The sequence below is a fragment of the Cyprinus carpio genome, chromosome B2 (genome assembly GCF_018340385.1).
Source record: "Cyprinus carpio isolate SPL01 chromosome B2, ASM1834038v1, whole genome shotgun sequence".
Classification (NCBI taxonomy): Eukaryota; Metazoa; Chordata; class Actinopteri; order Cypriniformes; family Cyprinidae; genus Cyprinus; species Cyprinus carpio.
The window spans coordinates 6,856,956-6,872,393 of NC_056598.1; the positions used below are offsets into that span (position 1 = coordinate 6,856,956).

Below are 15,438 nucleotides of genomic sequence, written 5' to 3' on the forward strand. Positions count from 1 at the left end.
ATGCCCAGTAGCCGCAGCTGTATCCGGTATCCCTTCTAGCCTTAACCATTCTCGTCACTGATTACACCTCGAGTCGGTTTGTGTCATGTAATAAGCGTCTCCAGAAGAGCACGTGAGCTGCAGACTGCAATATGGAGACAGTTCCCAGCAGCTGCCCTACTGTACCGCTGTCCAATGGACGCAACATTCCCATTCTGGGTTTAGGTGAGAGAACAAGCTCATTCCTGACATTCGCAAGTGTTTCTACTCATTGCTTGTCATGGCAGTTTTTGCTACAGTTATACACAGTGTAACAGTTCCTGTGTTTTAATTACTGTCTTCTCTTGTTCCACAGGAACATCTCACAATGGAGGTTACAGTCATGAAGCAGTGCTCTGTGCTCTACAGGAGTGTGGCATAAGGCATATAGACACAGCCAAGCGTTATGGTTGTGAAGAGGCTTTGGGGAAAGCTGTGGTTGATAGTGGAGTACCACGAGAGGAGCTCTGGCTCACTACCAAACTATGGCCTGGAGATTACGGCTACCAGAGCACCAAACAAGCCTGCCGGGACTCGTGTGCCAGGCTGGGGGTTGATTATTTAGGTAAATGTGTGACTTGTTAAGTCAAAGATAGAGTTTTATGGCTCTAAAAGTGCCTGATTTCTTTTCGCAGACCTTTATCTGATGCACTGGCCGGACTGCATGGTTCCAGGCGTCTCCAGTCGTGAGGTTCGAGCAGAGACGTGGAGAGCTCTGGAGGAGCTTTATGATGAAGGTTCACGCTCTTTCAGGTTCATTCTACAATTTAGAAATGATGGTTTGTAGGTAACGACCCCTCTCCTGTGTTGCAGGTTTGTGTCGTGCCATTGGAGTGAGTAACTTTCTCATACACCACTTAGACGAGTTAAAGGATCGTGCTGGAATTGTGCCTCATGTTAACCAGGTTTGGCAAAATGGTTGAGAATAATTATTTTAGAGAACAGTAATTACTATTAACTACTTGCTTATAAAGAATGCATATTACTAGCATGTCGGCTGTTTATTAATACCTTTTCTTATTCTAGATCCCTTACACCTACTCATGCATGTACATAACTAATACCAATAAGCAGCAATTTAGGAGTTTATTGAGATTGTAATAAAATGTTTAGTTAATAGTGAATGTGTTCCCTAATCTAAAGTGTTAACAAAATTTTATCAAGACATTTTGAAAAGTTTGGTAGAATTATACAGTTTACAATTTAATGATGATCTTTATTCGCCATGATAAATCAAAACAATACATTTATTTTCTGCACTCCCTAAAATCGTTACTTTTTCAATGCCATTACTACAAATAAAGCAACTATTTTTTAGTCCAAATTAAAACATGAATTACAGAAAAGAAGGGTGTATATATATATATATATATATATATATATATATATATATATATATATATATATATATATATATATATATATAAATGAAAACTTGTCGATGTGTTTGATTTACTTGCAGGTGGAGTTTCATCCCTTCCAGCAGCCACTGGAGCTGGTTGAATATTGCCAGAAGGAGAATATCGTTTTTGAAGGCTACTGTCCTTTGGCCAAAGGTCAAGCTCTCACTCATCCATCAGTCATGGAGCTCGCCCAGAAACACGGCCGCAGTGCGTCACAGATATGCATACGCTGGAGTATCCAGGTACAGTTTGCATTTCAGTAGATCATCACCAGTTGTTGATATGGATAGTTTACCCAAAAATGAAAATCAATTACTCACCCTCATTCTGCAAATGTTAAATGCCTGTTTCCTATTAACTTAAGATCTATTACTCTTCATATGAAAGTGTGGTTATGAGTCACTGTATAGTTTCGTAATATTTGTGAAGCTTCCTGTCTGTTACACATTACAGTAATGCAAAGATCATCTTCCAGCTGTGAGTTTTGCTCTTGATATTTTTTTTCTTGTCTAGAAAGTCAAGCAAGTATAAATCAGAAGCAGCAGTTACGTTACTCATTTATTTTAGTTGTACATTTTATTACAGAACGGAGTTGTCACAATTCCAAAGTCCACCAAACCAGAAAGGATCCATGAAAACTGCCAAGTAAGTTTGTATCTCGATCTTAAAGCTGCAATTTTTATGCAAAAGAAAATAACATAAAAAATGTTATGATATCAAACCGTACTGTAATTAGCTGAACAATGCAATTTACATATATTGCAAAATTTACAACTAATTATTTTCCCCACTTACTAAAGTAAGTGAAGTAAAAAAATTAAAATTTAATAATAATATAAATGTTTTTACCAATTTACAGAGGCTGAGCTATGGTCTACCTAGCTGATAATTATTTTTTTTTCTTAGTTAAAATACTTTTTTTCAGTTTGTATTTTTTCACGATTGAAGCCGTCACTAGTTTCTCTTTGAGATCATCCTTTTTTGAAGCTGCACTCATAATGTTGTGCTGTTCAGGTGTTTGGGTTCAGCTTGGATGATTCAGACATGGCAGCGCTGAGTTTGCTGCATGATGGGAGACATGTGAGCTGGGACCCAACTCATTTGGAGTGACCAAAGCTCCAAGAAAAGCACCTGTTCAGGTGAGCTTGGAAAGCGACCAGAGGCTCAGTCGCTCTAGTTTGTGATCTAAAACAAAATGATCAAAAATGGTGTTATATCCGGATGTAATTATGTACGGGATACTAACAGGTTACAGTATGAAGGATGATCTCAAAGACAATTTTAAACTTCCAGTTTCAGCGTTTAAGTTAAAGTTTTTTTTTTTTTTTTCTGCTTCTTAATTACATCACAGGTTTTTGGATTCACACTAACAGCAGAAGACATGGACCGAATAAGAGATTTACACACCAATCAGAAGCTGATTCATCTCACTTACCCAATCTGGAAAGGATAACCTAGCAACCAAAATCCAGGATAGTGACGGGTCCTGAACTCACTGTGAAAGGAAAGCTTACTTAAGAAAATGTAATCAAGGGAATCAGTGATTTGCATGCTGCTGATATCACACATGTGCTGTGCCTTTTGAAAACTGGTATTCAGTGGTGTTGAGAGACTAATATTGTTATTGTTATGGTCTTAATAGTAACAATTAGTAGGGAGAGCAATTTTGTGTACAAACTAACTGCTAGTTACACGTCATATCTTCAAACATCAGACATGACGGACAAGCTTAACAGTGACAGAACCTCAGGTAAACAATCAAGTTGACATTTAATGGATGTTATATTAACTGTAATGGCATGTTCTTATTTCCCCTATGAATTGTATTCTATTATACTGTCAAATTGTTGTTTTAAGCAGAAACTGCTCTTTGTGTTCTGAGTTTCTCAGAAACTGCGCTGGTGAAACTGAAATAAATGGAGCCAGCACACATCTTTATAGCAGTGTTACCAATATTGTTTATTCCATCCCTCTCATTTAGAATCATTGTTGTACACAAGTTACATTTTCTTCTCAATAATCACAGGTTTCTGTTAAATTTTTTATTTTATTTTTTTATCTTGTCCTCTTAACATCCAGTTTCACCTCCCTCTCTCCTTTTAAACAAACAAAAAAGCAGATTGTATTATACAAAAATGCAAACCAATTTTCACACAGTGAATTCTTTTACAAAGTCATAAAATGGCGTAATAATGGCTACATCCACATTGGAGTAAGATGGTTCTAAACATTCCTTAATGGAGTATAATATATATATTTATATATAAAACCTTTCCTTGTTGAAATTGAGCCTGTACCTTAATTTAAGAGATTTTACATAACAACTTGGAAGTAATCATAAAAAAGCCATTACATTTCCCCAAAAGTTAGGAATAAAACAAACCGGCAAAAAAAAGATAGCCATAACAGTGTTATAAGGTTGAAAATGAGTTAATTTGCGTTTCATTTAAATGAATTCAACAGGTCTGCTCAAAACAGACACGATCCAGTCAGAGAAATGAATATCATCCATCAGGAACAGACCCATTCTCAAAGAAAATCACATAATCCTGCAATTTCTCACTTGAGGAAAAATAACCTCATGCACAAAACTGTAAATGAGCCTTACTGAGTCGTTTCCCATAAATTGCGATGTGTGGATGGTTGTAAAACAAACAAACAAAAAAATCCACGCAGAAGTAATTAGCTCAGTGAGATCACTGATCATTAGAGGAAAACAAAAAAAAAGTTCTACAGCACCCAAGCAAGTGCCAAATATTAAATACAAGATAGCACATTCCCATACAATCCAAAGATTCAAATAAAAGCAGCATCCTGGCAGTGCTTCACTCGAGAATGCTTACATTAGTACAGCTTTGGGCACTCTGAAAGCCAAATGAAAAAATCTCAACACACCGAGCACTGGCTAAACGTTTGCCCATCGTAGAGAACACTCGTCATGCTAGCGCTTGCGCCTAACAAGAGCCAAAGAAAATCTGATGTTAGCGGTGGCAGGAGCGTGTTAGCGCAGGAAAATTTGGAAAACCGCAGGGAGGAGGAAAATTCTCATTTTTCAGAATGCTAAGCAGAAATCGTATAAAAGCCTTGCCGTGTAACTATGCATGGCCGCTTTCACATCTCTACTGATGTAAAGTCAAGATTAAAACGTATCCTGCATCATTTTAAGCGGTGTGCAATTATTTTATTTTCCCCTGTTTGAATATTAAAGGGAATTCGCAGAGTGCATTATATCCTCCTGGTGTTACGTTCCTCAATTTAGAATTTTTTTTAAATTTGATCATTGAGCATAACTGACAATTAAGAACATTTGGGGGGACAAAGATGTGCTTAAACTTTATTGGTCCTACACATTTTCTTTCCTTTATATTTCTTGCTGAAATGTGACCTGGATGTGTTTTTATGAATTTCCCTTGAATTATTGGGCTACAAAGCAGCCTTGAACCACAGGAGAAAGTCAAATTCAATCAGAGGCCAGATTCACCAGAAGGGAAGCAAGAAGCTAAATCTTAAGCTAACCATACACAGCACATCTCAGATCTAGTTCATGGGATCTCAAAAGCATGAAACAAAAACACTACGAGAATTCAATTTCCACGTCGAGGAGAGGGAGGAGGTAACAATTTAGCATGAAGAAAGACAACATTCTGGAGAATTTGCTCAGCAAGTGTGACGGACATCATGCGATAAGTCTAAACCTCGACAGTAAGGTTGATGTCATCTCTGCGTGTCGGCACAGCTCGATTTCAATCTCGGCGACTGCTTGAAAAGGCTGCATGTGCTCTTTGACGAGCAAGAACATCAAATAATGACCGTGACTACAAGTCATCGTAATAAGAGAAATCAACTATATCACCACGGCTATAGCACATAAACCACAAAAGATTACACGTTAAGAGGTTGCACCCAAAATTGGAGCTGTATATCATAGTCGGTCTCAAGAGACTAGAACAAAATGTCACACGTGAAGAATGTCATCACTATAGGAAGACTTCAGACTTCAAATAATCTTGTTCTCTTCGTTTACGGGGCCACTTTCGGAAACAGTCGTTGAATACGGTGTGTAAAAACACATTTAAGTCAAAGCAGGCTGATGGAGGATAAACTCAACAGGCTTGGATTCATGAGTTGCATTAAATATTCTGTAAAAATTCAAAATGGAGAATTGATTCCAAACTAATTTTGAGTTTATAAAGAGGAAACCTATGAGACATTAAATAGCTCATCTATAATGAACACCCCTCTGGATTTTATTTAAAGGGACAGTTCACCCTCCCCCCATATTGTCCATAATTGTTTCCCCCCCCCAAAATATCCATTTTGAACATCATGAGGGCAATTGAATCCTTTTTGGTTGAACTATCCCTTTACCAATTTTTTTCAGAGTGTCAAAACCCTGCAGAACTACTGCCCTGGTGAACTTCTATGCAGCGATTTAGCGGCGAGTCCTGAATATGCAAACTCGACCAGGAGATCCAAATATGCAACTTCACAGAAGTTAGGGAAAATGGATGAAATAATTTCCTAATAGGCTGTAATCTTACGAAACGACTGCGGTGCTGGGAGAAACAAAACTCATCCCGACCACAGAGCTCTGAAGAACACAAGGGAAGCGAAGTGTTGCACCTCTTCTACTAAAAAGCACACACTCATGGAAAACATGGAAAAAAGTGTTTGCATTCTATAAAACAGAACGCTTTAGACACATGTTGCCAAACATTTACAAATTCCTTAACAGTTATATAGCCAAACCATAAATTAAACAAAACCTAACAACTGATTATATATATAGATATCTCTCTCTTCCCCCTTGTGTCATCCAGAGCTTGATCGAACTGCCTTACAGCGATACACTGCCACGGTCGAGCGTCATGTGGGGAGACCCGTGTTAACGGTCCATAAAAATGGATTCATAAAAGGTTCTCCATGCTACTTTAAACCTGGTGAGTCAGATCATATTCAAGGCCGCAGAGATCCAGGGAGTTGAACGTTTCCACAGGGCCCCGACCGCACAATCAGCAACTAGCCCCGATGCTAAAAATAGTGCGCTCGAATCTCGTTTTGATTTCACTGGTTTGCGTCGTCCTGTCTGTGCTAGCTTTGGGTTGACTGTTCTTTCTTGATATATAGGGAAAACAACAGAGTTAGCATTATTCAGATGCCCTGGTTTCCAGGCGATGAGAAGTCATTAAAACAAAGAGCTCATTCACAGAACAAAAAGAAAGAAAATGTATATCACGGCAGATACTGCTCATTTTTCTAAATAAAACAACAGAGAAATTTGTGTCGTGCATGCATTTAGCAGCATGCAGGTGTGTGTATGCGTGTGTGTGTGTGTGTGAATGCGTGTCCCTCATTTCAACTCGGTCTGAATATTTAAAAAAACTGGTCGAATTAGTCAAGAGATCAATTTCAAAGCCCTCTGAGAAGGAATATTGATCTCTGGAGAAGTTGTGTGTGTGTGTGTGTGTGTGTGTGTGTGTGTGTGTGTGCGCGCGTGTGTGAATACACTCTTAAGAGCAAGAGTGAACAACACCATTCTTTTGAAGGTCTGAGCTACTCGCTGCTTGGTCGGCGGAGCAGAGGGTGAGAGAAGACGTCTTATTGGTAAGCGACAGCATAGATCCTCCCATACTACTGGCTGGCTTCATGCCACTGGATCCATTAGACACCTCACTGATAGAGAGAAGAGGAGAACAGACAAAGAGAGAATGAGTGTATTTGTGCAAACATTATTCAAACATGCCTACTGGCTAACAGAGCAACATGAGAACAGACAACAAAAGAGGCCGTTTTAGGGATGGTAGCCTGAGGGTATAGACCGCTGAGCCTTTTTCTGCTTTTTAAAATCTTCTATTGCATGTCAGATTTATTGAGATGGCTTGTGCATTTTAGGTTTAATGCATCAGAAATGTGATGTAATTTCCTGCAAGGGAGCATAGATGCTCTATGGGTTTTGGCAGTGCATTGTGGGATTTTTTTTTAGGGAGTGAACATTTCAGCATCAGACAGCCCCTTAAAACGGGCGACTCCCTGATCAGTTCCCTGAATGCTGAACTAAGGAGCAGACTGAGACACTCTCGGTTTCTAGTCTGTCAGAAGACTCTGAATAGCCGGTTCAGGTGTGTTTAATTTTTACAGTAGCAGGTTTGGACACCCCTGGTCTAGTGCATGTTTATATAGAAAAACAAGGAAAAAGAAGCGGAATAAAATGCAAAACCATTGTGTCAATGGCCTCTTAAAAAGCTAGTAACAAAGTCTCTTCACTCACCCCAATGCTAAAGAGAGTTCCTCCAGCTGGACTTTACGGTCAGGCTGCCCATTCTCAGTGGCCTTCAGCTTGTATTCATGGGCCACCTGATTCTCTTCAATCATGGAAACAGGTTCAATGAGCTTAGACCGTTCATATGAGAAGAAATAAAATCTGGTCCTGGCCAAGGAGTCTCTGGTTTCACTCACCATGGCGATTTCACGGGTTCTCTTCTTGATCTCCAGCTCTACATGATCAAGCTCCAGGCTGAGCTGCTCACTGGACACAGTGCCACCTGAAGACCACTTCACTCCAGCCGCGGGCTGAGACACCAGCGCACACGCCTCCCTCTGCAAGAGCATAGAGTTACTGGCAGCCTGTGTGTGCATGCGAGATGTTTATTAATATTACTGAATATAGACAAGGCCATGCATTGTGAGTCGTGAATTTGGATGGAGATTTCAAACACACCTCCATGCCGCGGGTTTGCTGACTGATCTGTTGGTTGACTTGCTGGAGCTCAATCTTGAGCTGCTCGCGGTCAGGGGCAGACACGGGCAGACTGACAAAACACAGGAAGTAATCATGTTTTGTATTCTCAGAAATTAAATCATACATTACCTAAACCTTATTATGGGGTATCTGATCCAATATTGTGTTTTAATTAAAAAAATCTAGTATCGTCATGATGTATCTTTTATAATAATAATAAAAAAAAAACAGCATTCTCAAACATTTTTGTTAGTCATTTCATTGGTGAGATGAACACTGGTGTGGAAGTGCAACAGGAAATGTTAAGTACCGCTCGCTGAAGTGTCCCTGAGAGTTGATGCTCTGGTGCTGAGGGTACGATGCTCCACCCCATCCGCTGTGGTTTCCATACGGATAGTCTGCTGTGAGGAAAACACAATTTACCAAAAACAAAACATTTCCCCAACTGTTGAAAGTCTAAACGTAGCAAAATTTCTACCAAAAAAGAGTGGGCAACGTTGTAAAATCTTGTTGCAAATTCTACGCGTGGAAATCTTTCACCCAAAATTCCTAAACACATGGTTTCTTTTTGAAATGACAGGATTTTGCCCACAAAAAGAACTGCAGAAAAAAACTGTAAATATAACTGCACCTTGAATCAGCAGCATACACTCAGATTCAGTGTCATGGTATTTGTATATAGTATTTATCAATTCTTATTTATTAGTTGTATTTAGTTTTATTTATTTCAGAAATCTGTTGCCTTGGCTAGCTTAAAAAAAAAGTTGTCTTAATATTTTATTTCATAAAACAAAAATGTTTTTATGGTTCTAGTTTGTATTTCTTGCTTGAACTTATGCACTCTTATCAAGGCAGAATTACTAAAACATTTATTGATAATGTTTTTATGGTTCTAGTTTGTATTTCTTTCTTGTGATTATTAACTCTTGTCTTAACCTGTAACCGTCATCACCGCAACAAAAAAAAAAAAAAACATTGGCCTGCACATCTGATTGCCTTCGGCAGAAGTCAAATGAGCCATTTTAATCTAGATTAATTCCAAGATTACAGTGAGATTAATCTAGATTAAAAAATTTATCTATGCACCTCTAATAGGCTAGCATTCCATTTGTATTGACTATTAGGCCTACCTGTGTAATGTCTTGTAGCCTATATATTGAATTTCATTTCAGTTTACTAAAGCATAAAATACAGGCGGATGACTCATGAGAAAGCCAAAAAAGCAGGACCTCAGTTTTTAATTGCACGTGCTTATTCTGCTTAACACAATTCTCTCACGTGGTTGCGCAGCCGACAATTGCGCATTTAATTTACTATTCCATCGAAACATGGCATTTATATGTATAATATATAAATATGTAGACATATAGGCTAAATTAATATAAATATTTAAAGATCTATAATATATATAAATATTATTTATATTATATATTTTTACATATTTATATTAACTTAGCCTATATCTCGTGTGCGCTTTGGTCTCAGTGTGGTTCAAGGCTATAATTTAACGAATGCTATTTAATTTAACAAAGTGTCGCTGCTCACAATACCGTCATTGTTTTTTTTTAACTTTTAAATATTATTTATATTTATCTTATTTATAAATATTATTTATATTTATCTTATTTATAAGTAAAAAACAACAACTATATTGTGAGCAGCGACACTTTGTTAAATTAAATAGCATTCGTTAAATTATAGCCTTGAACCACACTGAGACCAAAGCGCATACGAGACATAGGCTAAATAAATATAAATATGTAAAAATATATAATATAAATAATATTTATATATATTATAGATTTTTAAATATTTATATTAATTTAGCCTATATGTCTACATATTTATATTACTCTATATGCCTTCGTTAAATAGCCTTCATTGACCAGACAAAAAAGCGCACACGTAATATCTATATAAATATTAATATAGCTAAACATGTACAAATATGTAATATAAAATATAAATCATATATTATATAAGTATTAAAAAAAACGAATCTGGCTGACTTACTTGGGGAAAAAAAACAAGAAAAAACATCTACTCCGACCCCCAATAGAATTCGTGTAGACACAGAGATCAGAAGGTATTTGCAGGAGGAAGCCCTGGATTCCCACGCAGACCCTCTTGTCTGGTGGCGGGACAATAGTGTCCGATTCCCTCTGCTAGCCCGAAAATATATGACCATTTGCGCTACAAGCATTCCCTCAGAACGTGTGTTCAGTGCTGCAGGTAACGTCGTTACGTCTTTCAGGGCCTCCCTTAAACTGAACATGCTAGTTTTTCTAGCAAAAAATATGAAGGCTGGGATGTAAACCATAGCGCCTTTCGTTTTGCCAGCACTTTTTTTCCTCGTTTTGCCAGCACTTTTTTTTCAGACATAATTTCTGTTCTAAATGTTCTTATTCTAAATGTGAAATAATAATGTTAAATAAATGTGTTCCTTATGCTCAATTGCTTAGCCTCTGTGTGCGCAAAAGTCGTTATAGTTTAAGTGATTGTTTGATGACGACTACTGTAGCCTAATCTGAAGGTAAAAATATGGAAAATAAACATGCAAATTAATCTCTATTACTGATCAATACGATAAATAAAAATGTGTTTGTTTGTCTTTATGATGCTCTATCTTCAGATCTCTGTTGTGAATTGCGATCAGATCTGATATCGCCCCCAAAAAATATGAAGGCTAGGGTAACCTCGCGGTTTACCGCAATACCGCGGGAATTTATTGCTTTTCAACCACGGTAAGAAAAATTCAATACCGTCCCAGGCCTAGGTTCTAGTTTGTTTTTTTTTTTTGAACTTATGTAATATTATCAAGGCAGGATTACTAAAACACTTCAGATCACAAATGTACTCAAAAGTAAGAATTGTTAATAGCACCTTTCAGTTCCCATCCCTATATCTGAAGAAGTATTAGGTATTATAAAGATGTCCAGTCACCTGTCATGGTCATGTGTTTGGAGCCCGAGGCCTGTGAGGATGCTATGGCCTGTACAGGTCCAGTGGTCTGGTAACCTGTTTTAGAGGTACGTGAAATGGCACCAAAAGGAGACACAGTGGGCAGAGGACCAAAGGGAATGATGGGATCGTCGTCTTTGGCTTCCGCAGAGCGCCGCTGAGTGTCCAGTGGAGGTTCACGGAGAACTTTCCCCTCTGCATTCTGTCACAGGAGAGTACAGGAAGGAAGCAACAAATAAAACCTCTGTTTTTGATAGTCTTAGTTGATGTGTGGGAACACAAAGTGTAAGACAGATCACTTGCCATCATCTCCACAGCACTACTGACATCTTTTGGTTTAGCATCCTTGGAGCCAATGTATGATCCTATGGTGTCACATGACCAGGGGGAATATTGCCCAGTGTAGTCTGGCTCCCGACTCCCAAAGGCTTTAGAGCCGTCCTCCAAATACTGCAGGCAATCAGAATTAAAAAATGAAAACAACAATGTTGAGCACTATATTCACGATCCATGAAGGACAGGAGGATGTTGTTCAAGACTCACCTCCCGAGGGTAGTCGTTGGGGAACGGGTGTGTAGGGAGAGTCGGAGAGGCAGCGAAGGGGGGAGGAGAGATGACTTTTCTCTCCTCTAGCTGGACAAGCAGCTCTTTGCGCCTGCGATGCAAGTCATCCAGACTGGGCTGAGAGCGGCTGTACGGGTCCTGCTGGGGAAGAACATATAAATCAGGTTGGGGAACTAACACTGATAAACTGATTCCGTTGGTTAAGCTGCAACAAGTCCTCAAGTCAAGTGACCTGATATAAAAACGGGAGGTACTGGCTCTTAAAATGGTCTAAATTTAAAGCATGTTTCCATATTAGACATTCGAAATAACCCAGCAATGTTGCTCGGTTCTTTTCTTAATAATCATTACTATATTAATAATCACAATATAGTAGGGATGCACAATATCAATCGGACCAATATCTGAATCGGCTGATAATGGCTTTAAATGTAAATATCGGCACCGACCCGATATGAAAAATTATGTCGATATGTCTCGCCAATAATAGGAATTAATTAACTCACATGTGCTCAGGGTGTGCTAGCGATTAGATCACGTCAACAGTGCGATTAGATCACGTCAGCATTGTGGCTCATTCTTGAAGAAAAGTTTTGCCTGAATGGTGGTTGGATTCGATGTTTTGGATGCTGCATTTAAACTGAGAATGCATGTACAGAATGACACGTTCTGTGTATGAATGAGTAAACAGTAATAGCACATGCAGCGGCAGCCTCCCCCGGGTCCTAATGCCTGTTCGGTAAGGAGTTTTAATTCTGTAGGGGGGCTACTATTAATAAAATGAAAGCAAAATACACAAATAATATTTAGACTGTTTTTGATTAAATAAAGCAGTAATTAATGCCATAAAATCATGAGTATGTTTTGATTTAAAGGTCAGAAGCTATAGCTTACATAAAAAAAAAACAATAACACCAGTTATATAATTTTATATATACTGATTTATTCAATGTGTAATATGTCATTTTTTTTAAACAAATTATGAGCTCTAAAAGATTTTCCGAATTTTTACAATTCTTTTGCTTTAGATTATTTACAAATGTTAAATCTTCTGCATCTTTCTGTGGGGAAAAATGCAGTGATTAATATATAGTTTATTTATAGTTATTTTCAAATCTTCAATGTACTGTCATTATAAAATAACTTCATTGTTTATTGAATTCGAACAAATAAGTTACTAACCAAAATTTTAAATAATTATATATCGGCTATCGGCCAGAATGAGTTGAAAATTATCGGCATATCGGATATCGACAAAAATCCAATAACATGCATCCATACAATATAGCTTTTTTTAATTTTACCTTTGTTGTTATAAATAAGAACAGATGTAGTACTTTCTTCATTTTACATCTAAACAAAAGCATTCAAGTAAGAAAAACAATCAAATTTAAAAATCAACTTCATGTGTTCATTACAAATAAACTGATTATTAAAAACACAAAAGCAGTTCAATCAAGAACAGCGAGTGATTCCCTTTTTTTATTGTTAGATTAACATTAACGCAACAGATGGCCTATATATTAAGACCTACTGTAATGCACAGATCTAATATAATGTTACACATCCGATGTTTTTCCCCAACAGTTTCCCAGACGTTCACTTAAGACATAACTGATTATGTTTGTATGAAGACTTAAATACTGTAATTCTGTGTATGTGTATTTTTTATCGGGATCGTGCGCTGCCAGAAGCGCCTTTATGTACACACTTCAGATGTTAATCAGCATGAGAAGCAAATGGAGAAAAGGTACTCCTCTCAGAAAATGTACAAATAAAGATAATTTTAGATGTTTAATTACTATTTGGAGCACTGGAATAGCTAGACCAGGGCTTAATGAACTCATTTTTGTGTAAAAGTCAAATGCAACATTTTTGTCCGTAGCTCATTTTGCCAGCACAGGTCACATATGTTAAGATTAGTTAAAACAAACTAACAATGAAAAATAATTCTAAAGCATTTTTTCATTTTAGTATTGTCATGAAATGTTAACTTCAACATTTACTACTTCATTACTAGAATTAAAATTTATATCGCTAACATTATTCAAAGGACCTGAGCTGACGTGAACTAAAAATGAACAGTTGTAACTAATGTTAATGAAAATTAGACAATATTGTAACAAATGAATCTCTCACTGTTAGTTCATTTTAAGTTAATGCATTAACATTAACAATTCCATGAAAAAAATAAAATTAAATTAACCATTTTACCCCTAAAATTAACCATCTAGGAGAAGAACAAATTGCAGAATCATTCTATAAAGATCAAGAAATAAATTAGTTCATATTTTCTGTAAAGTATTTGAATGTATAAGAGTACTATTACTCATTCATAACATGAAATGAACAACCAGTCAGTAGATAGACTAATAAAAGTCTTGCTAATCTAAAATATACAATCAAAGCAAAGCACGTTTCATTTTGAATTGGCTACAACCAAAAACTTTGTGGTTCAATTAGGGATTCATTTGTGAACACAGTATCGCTTTGAAAAATGCACTGACATCACAGAGTCTGATTCATAAAATTAAATCATATGTTCTAAAGGGTTTCATAAAGACAATGAGTCTTTATGAAACCCTTTAGAACATATGATTTAATAAGGGTTTCATAAAGACTCATTAGACCGGTTCTTAAGCATCACATGTCCATAATTCAGACATTGGGACTGATTTTTAAAAAAAATGTTTTTAATTATCTTAATTATTCCACACACACATAATAAAGATGTATGTTATTATATTGTTTTCCTGGGAGCTGTAAAAATAAGTTTAAGTTATACTTTTTGTATTATTTATGGTCATAATTATAATAAAAGTGTAATTATATAGTCATAATGTCTAAGAAAAATAGCAATAAATATTATACTAAACAAAATACTAAAATCATGTTCATTAACAAACCTTATTTTTAAACAACAAATGTTTATAGGCATGCATATCAAACAAGTGGAACTAGGGTTTATAATCCCAAAAGCGAACAGACAAGAACAGAACTTACTCCTATGTGGGACCTCATTTGGCTGGGGTGCGGTCCAGCTGTGTAGTACCCGTCCGGTGGGTATCTGTCTCTGGATGACGGTTCCTGGGAGTGGTACAGAGAACCTGCAGGCCCTGCTGGAGGTTGAGGCATAGCGCCCGGGGGAACGTCCAAAGGAACCGGGCTCATCCTGACCAAGTCATCTCTGGTCTGGGCAAACGGAGGTGGTGGTGCGGGATAGTGTCCGTGTCTGCGACTGTAATGTGAGGGCTGTGCGTATGTGTGGGCTGAGAAATGGGGACCAGAGTGGTGGCTCGAATATTGGCGATCTGGGCCGTATCCCGGGTAGGGCTCTGGGTAAGGTGGCTCTCCTGGAGGCGGATTCCGGATGTAGCGGGAAGGGACATACTGCGGAGGTTGGTACTGGTAGGGGTTACCTGAAAAAAAAAAAAAAAAAAAAAAAAGGTTATGAGCATTATGACATGCCAAGACTAATATTTAGTTAAACATTTTTGTGCAATAAACATTTTGATTTGAATTAACAACTGACAAAACATCGATTTAGACCATCGTGAGTTAGCATGCTTTCACACTGCAAAAGAAAATTTGCCAATTCATAAGATTTGCCCTTGGTAACATGCACAGTTTTGCTGCTGTTCCTTAAAACTATGACTTGATGGCGCTCATGGACAGTCTATAGACCAGACAACTGAATACAGAAACAGCTCTCTTGTCCTTGTACTCTTGTATTTGGTCTTGCTTGATAAACAT

The 15,438-nt window shown here is 37.4% G+C and overlaps 2 protein-coding genes across 15 annotated transcripts in view; one reads left to right on the top strand and one right to left on the bottom strand.

The window, feature by feature from the left end:
• zgc:110366 (uncharacterized protein LOC550476 homolog) lies at nt 1-4,130 on the top strand. Of its 6 annotated transcripts, none has more exons than XR_006153966.1 (8): nt 1-204; nt 335-583; nt 654-755; nt 832-923; nt 1,481-1,663; nt 2,007-2,070; nt 2,436-2,560; nt 2,773-4,130. XR_006153966.1 is itself a non-coding variant. In XM_042717906.1 (8 exons), exons 1-7 carry the CDS (start codon nt 132-134, stop codon nt 2,529-2,531), a joined length of 855 nt encoding a protein of 284 aa, XP_042573840.1. In that variant the 5' UTR covers nt 1-131; the 3' UTR covers nt 2,532-2,560; nt 2,773-4,130. The 6 variants fall into 6 exon arrangements, 3 of the variants coding, with proteins under 3 accessions (XP_042573840.1, XP_042573839.1, XP_042573841.1); XR_006153968.1 differs by lacking the exon at nt 2,436-2,560 and adding an exon at nt 1,875-1,898 and having other exon boundaries at nt 2,007-2,066; nt 2,773-2,832; XR_006153967.1 differs by lacking the exon at nt 2,773-4,130 and adding an exon at nt 1,875-1,898 and having other exon boundaries at nt 2,007-2,066; nt 2,436-2,518.
• The window catches only part of rc3h1b (ring finger and CCCH-type domains 1b), a 24,667-nt gene continuing 12,584 nt past the window's right edge, over nt 3,356-15,438 (bottom strand). For 4 of the 9 annotated variants that reach the window (XM_042717898.1, XM_042717902.1, XM_042717896.1 and 1 more), the window contains exons 11-19: nt 14,689-15,104; nt 11,665-11,826; nt 11,425-11,571; nt 11,104-11,323; nt 8,471-8,561; nt 8,140-8,230; nt 7,878-8,045; nt 7,690-7,784; nt 3,356-7,094 (exon numbers count right to left, since the gene is read on the bottom strand). In XM_042717898.1, the coding sequence (XP_042573832.1) occupies nt 6,932-7,094; nt 7,690-7,784; nt 7,878-8,045; nt 8,140-8,230; nt 8,471-8,561; nt 11,104-11,323; nt 11,425-11,571; nt 11,665-11,826; nt 14,689-15,104 (1,553 nt within the window). In that variant the 3' untranslated portion in view covers nt 3,356-6,931. The remainder of the gene's footprint in view (nt 7,095-7,689; nt 7,785-7,877; nt 8,046-8,139; nt 8,231-8,470; nt 8,562-11,103; nt 11,324-11,424; nt 11,572-11,664; nt 11,827-14,688; nt 15,105-15,438) is intronic. The other 5 variants (XR_006153964.1, XM_042717899.1, XM_042717903.1 and 2 more) reach the window with 5 other exon arrangements.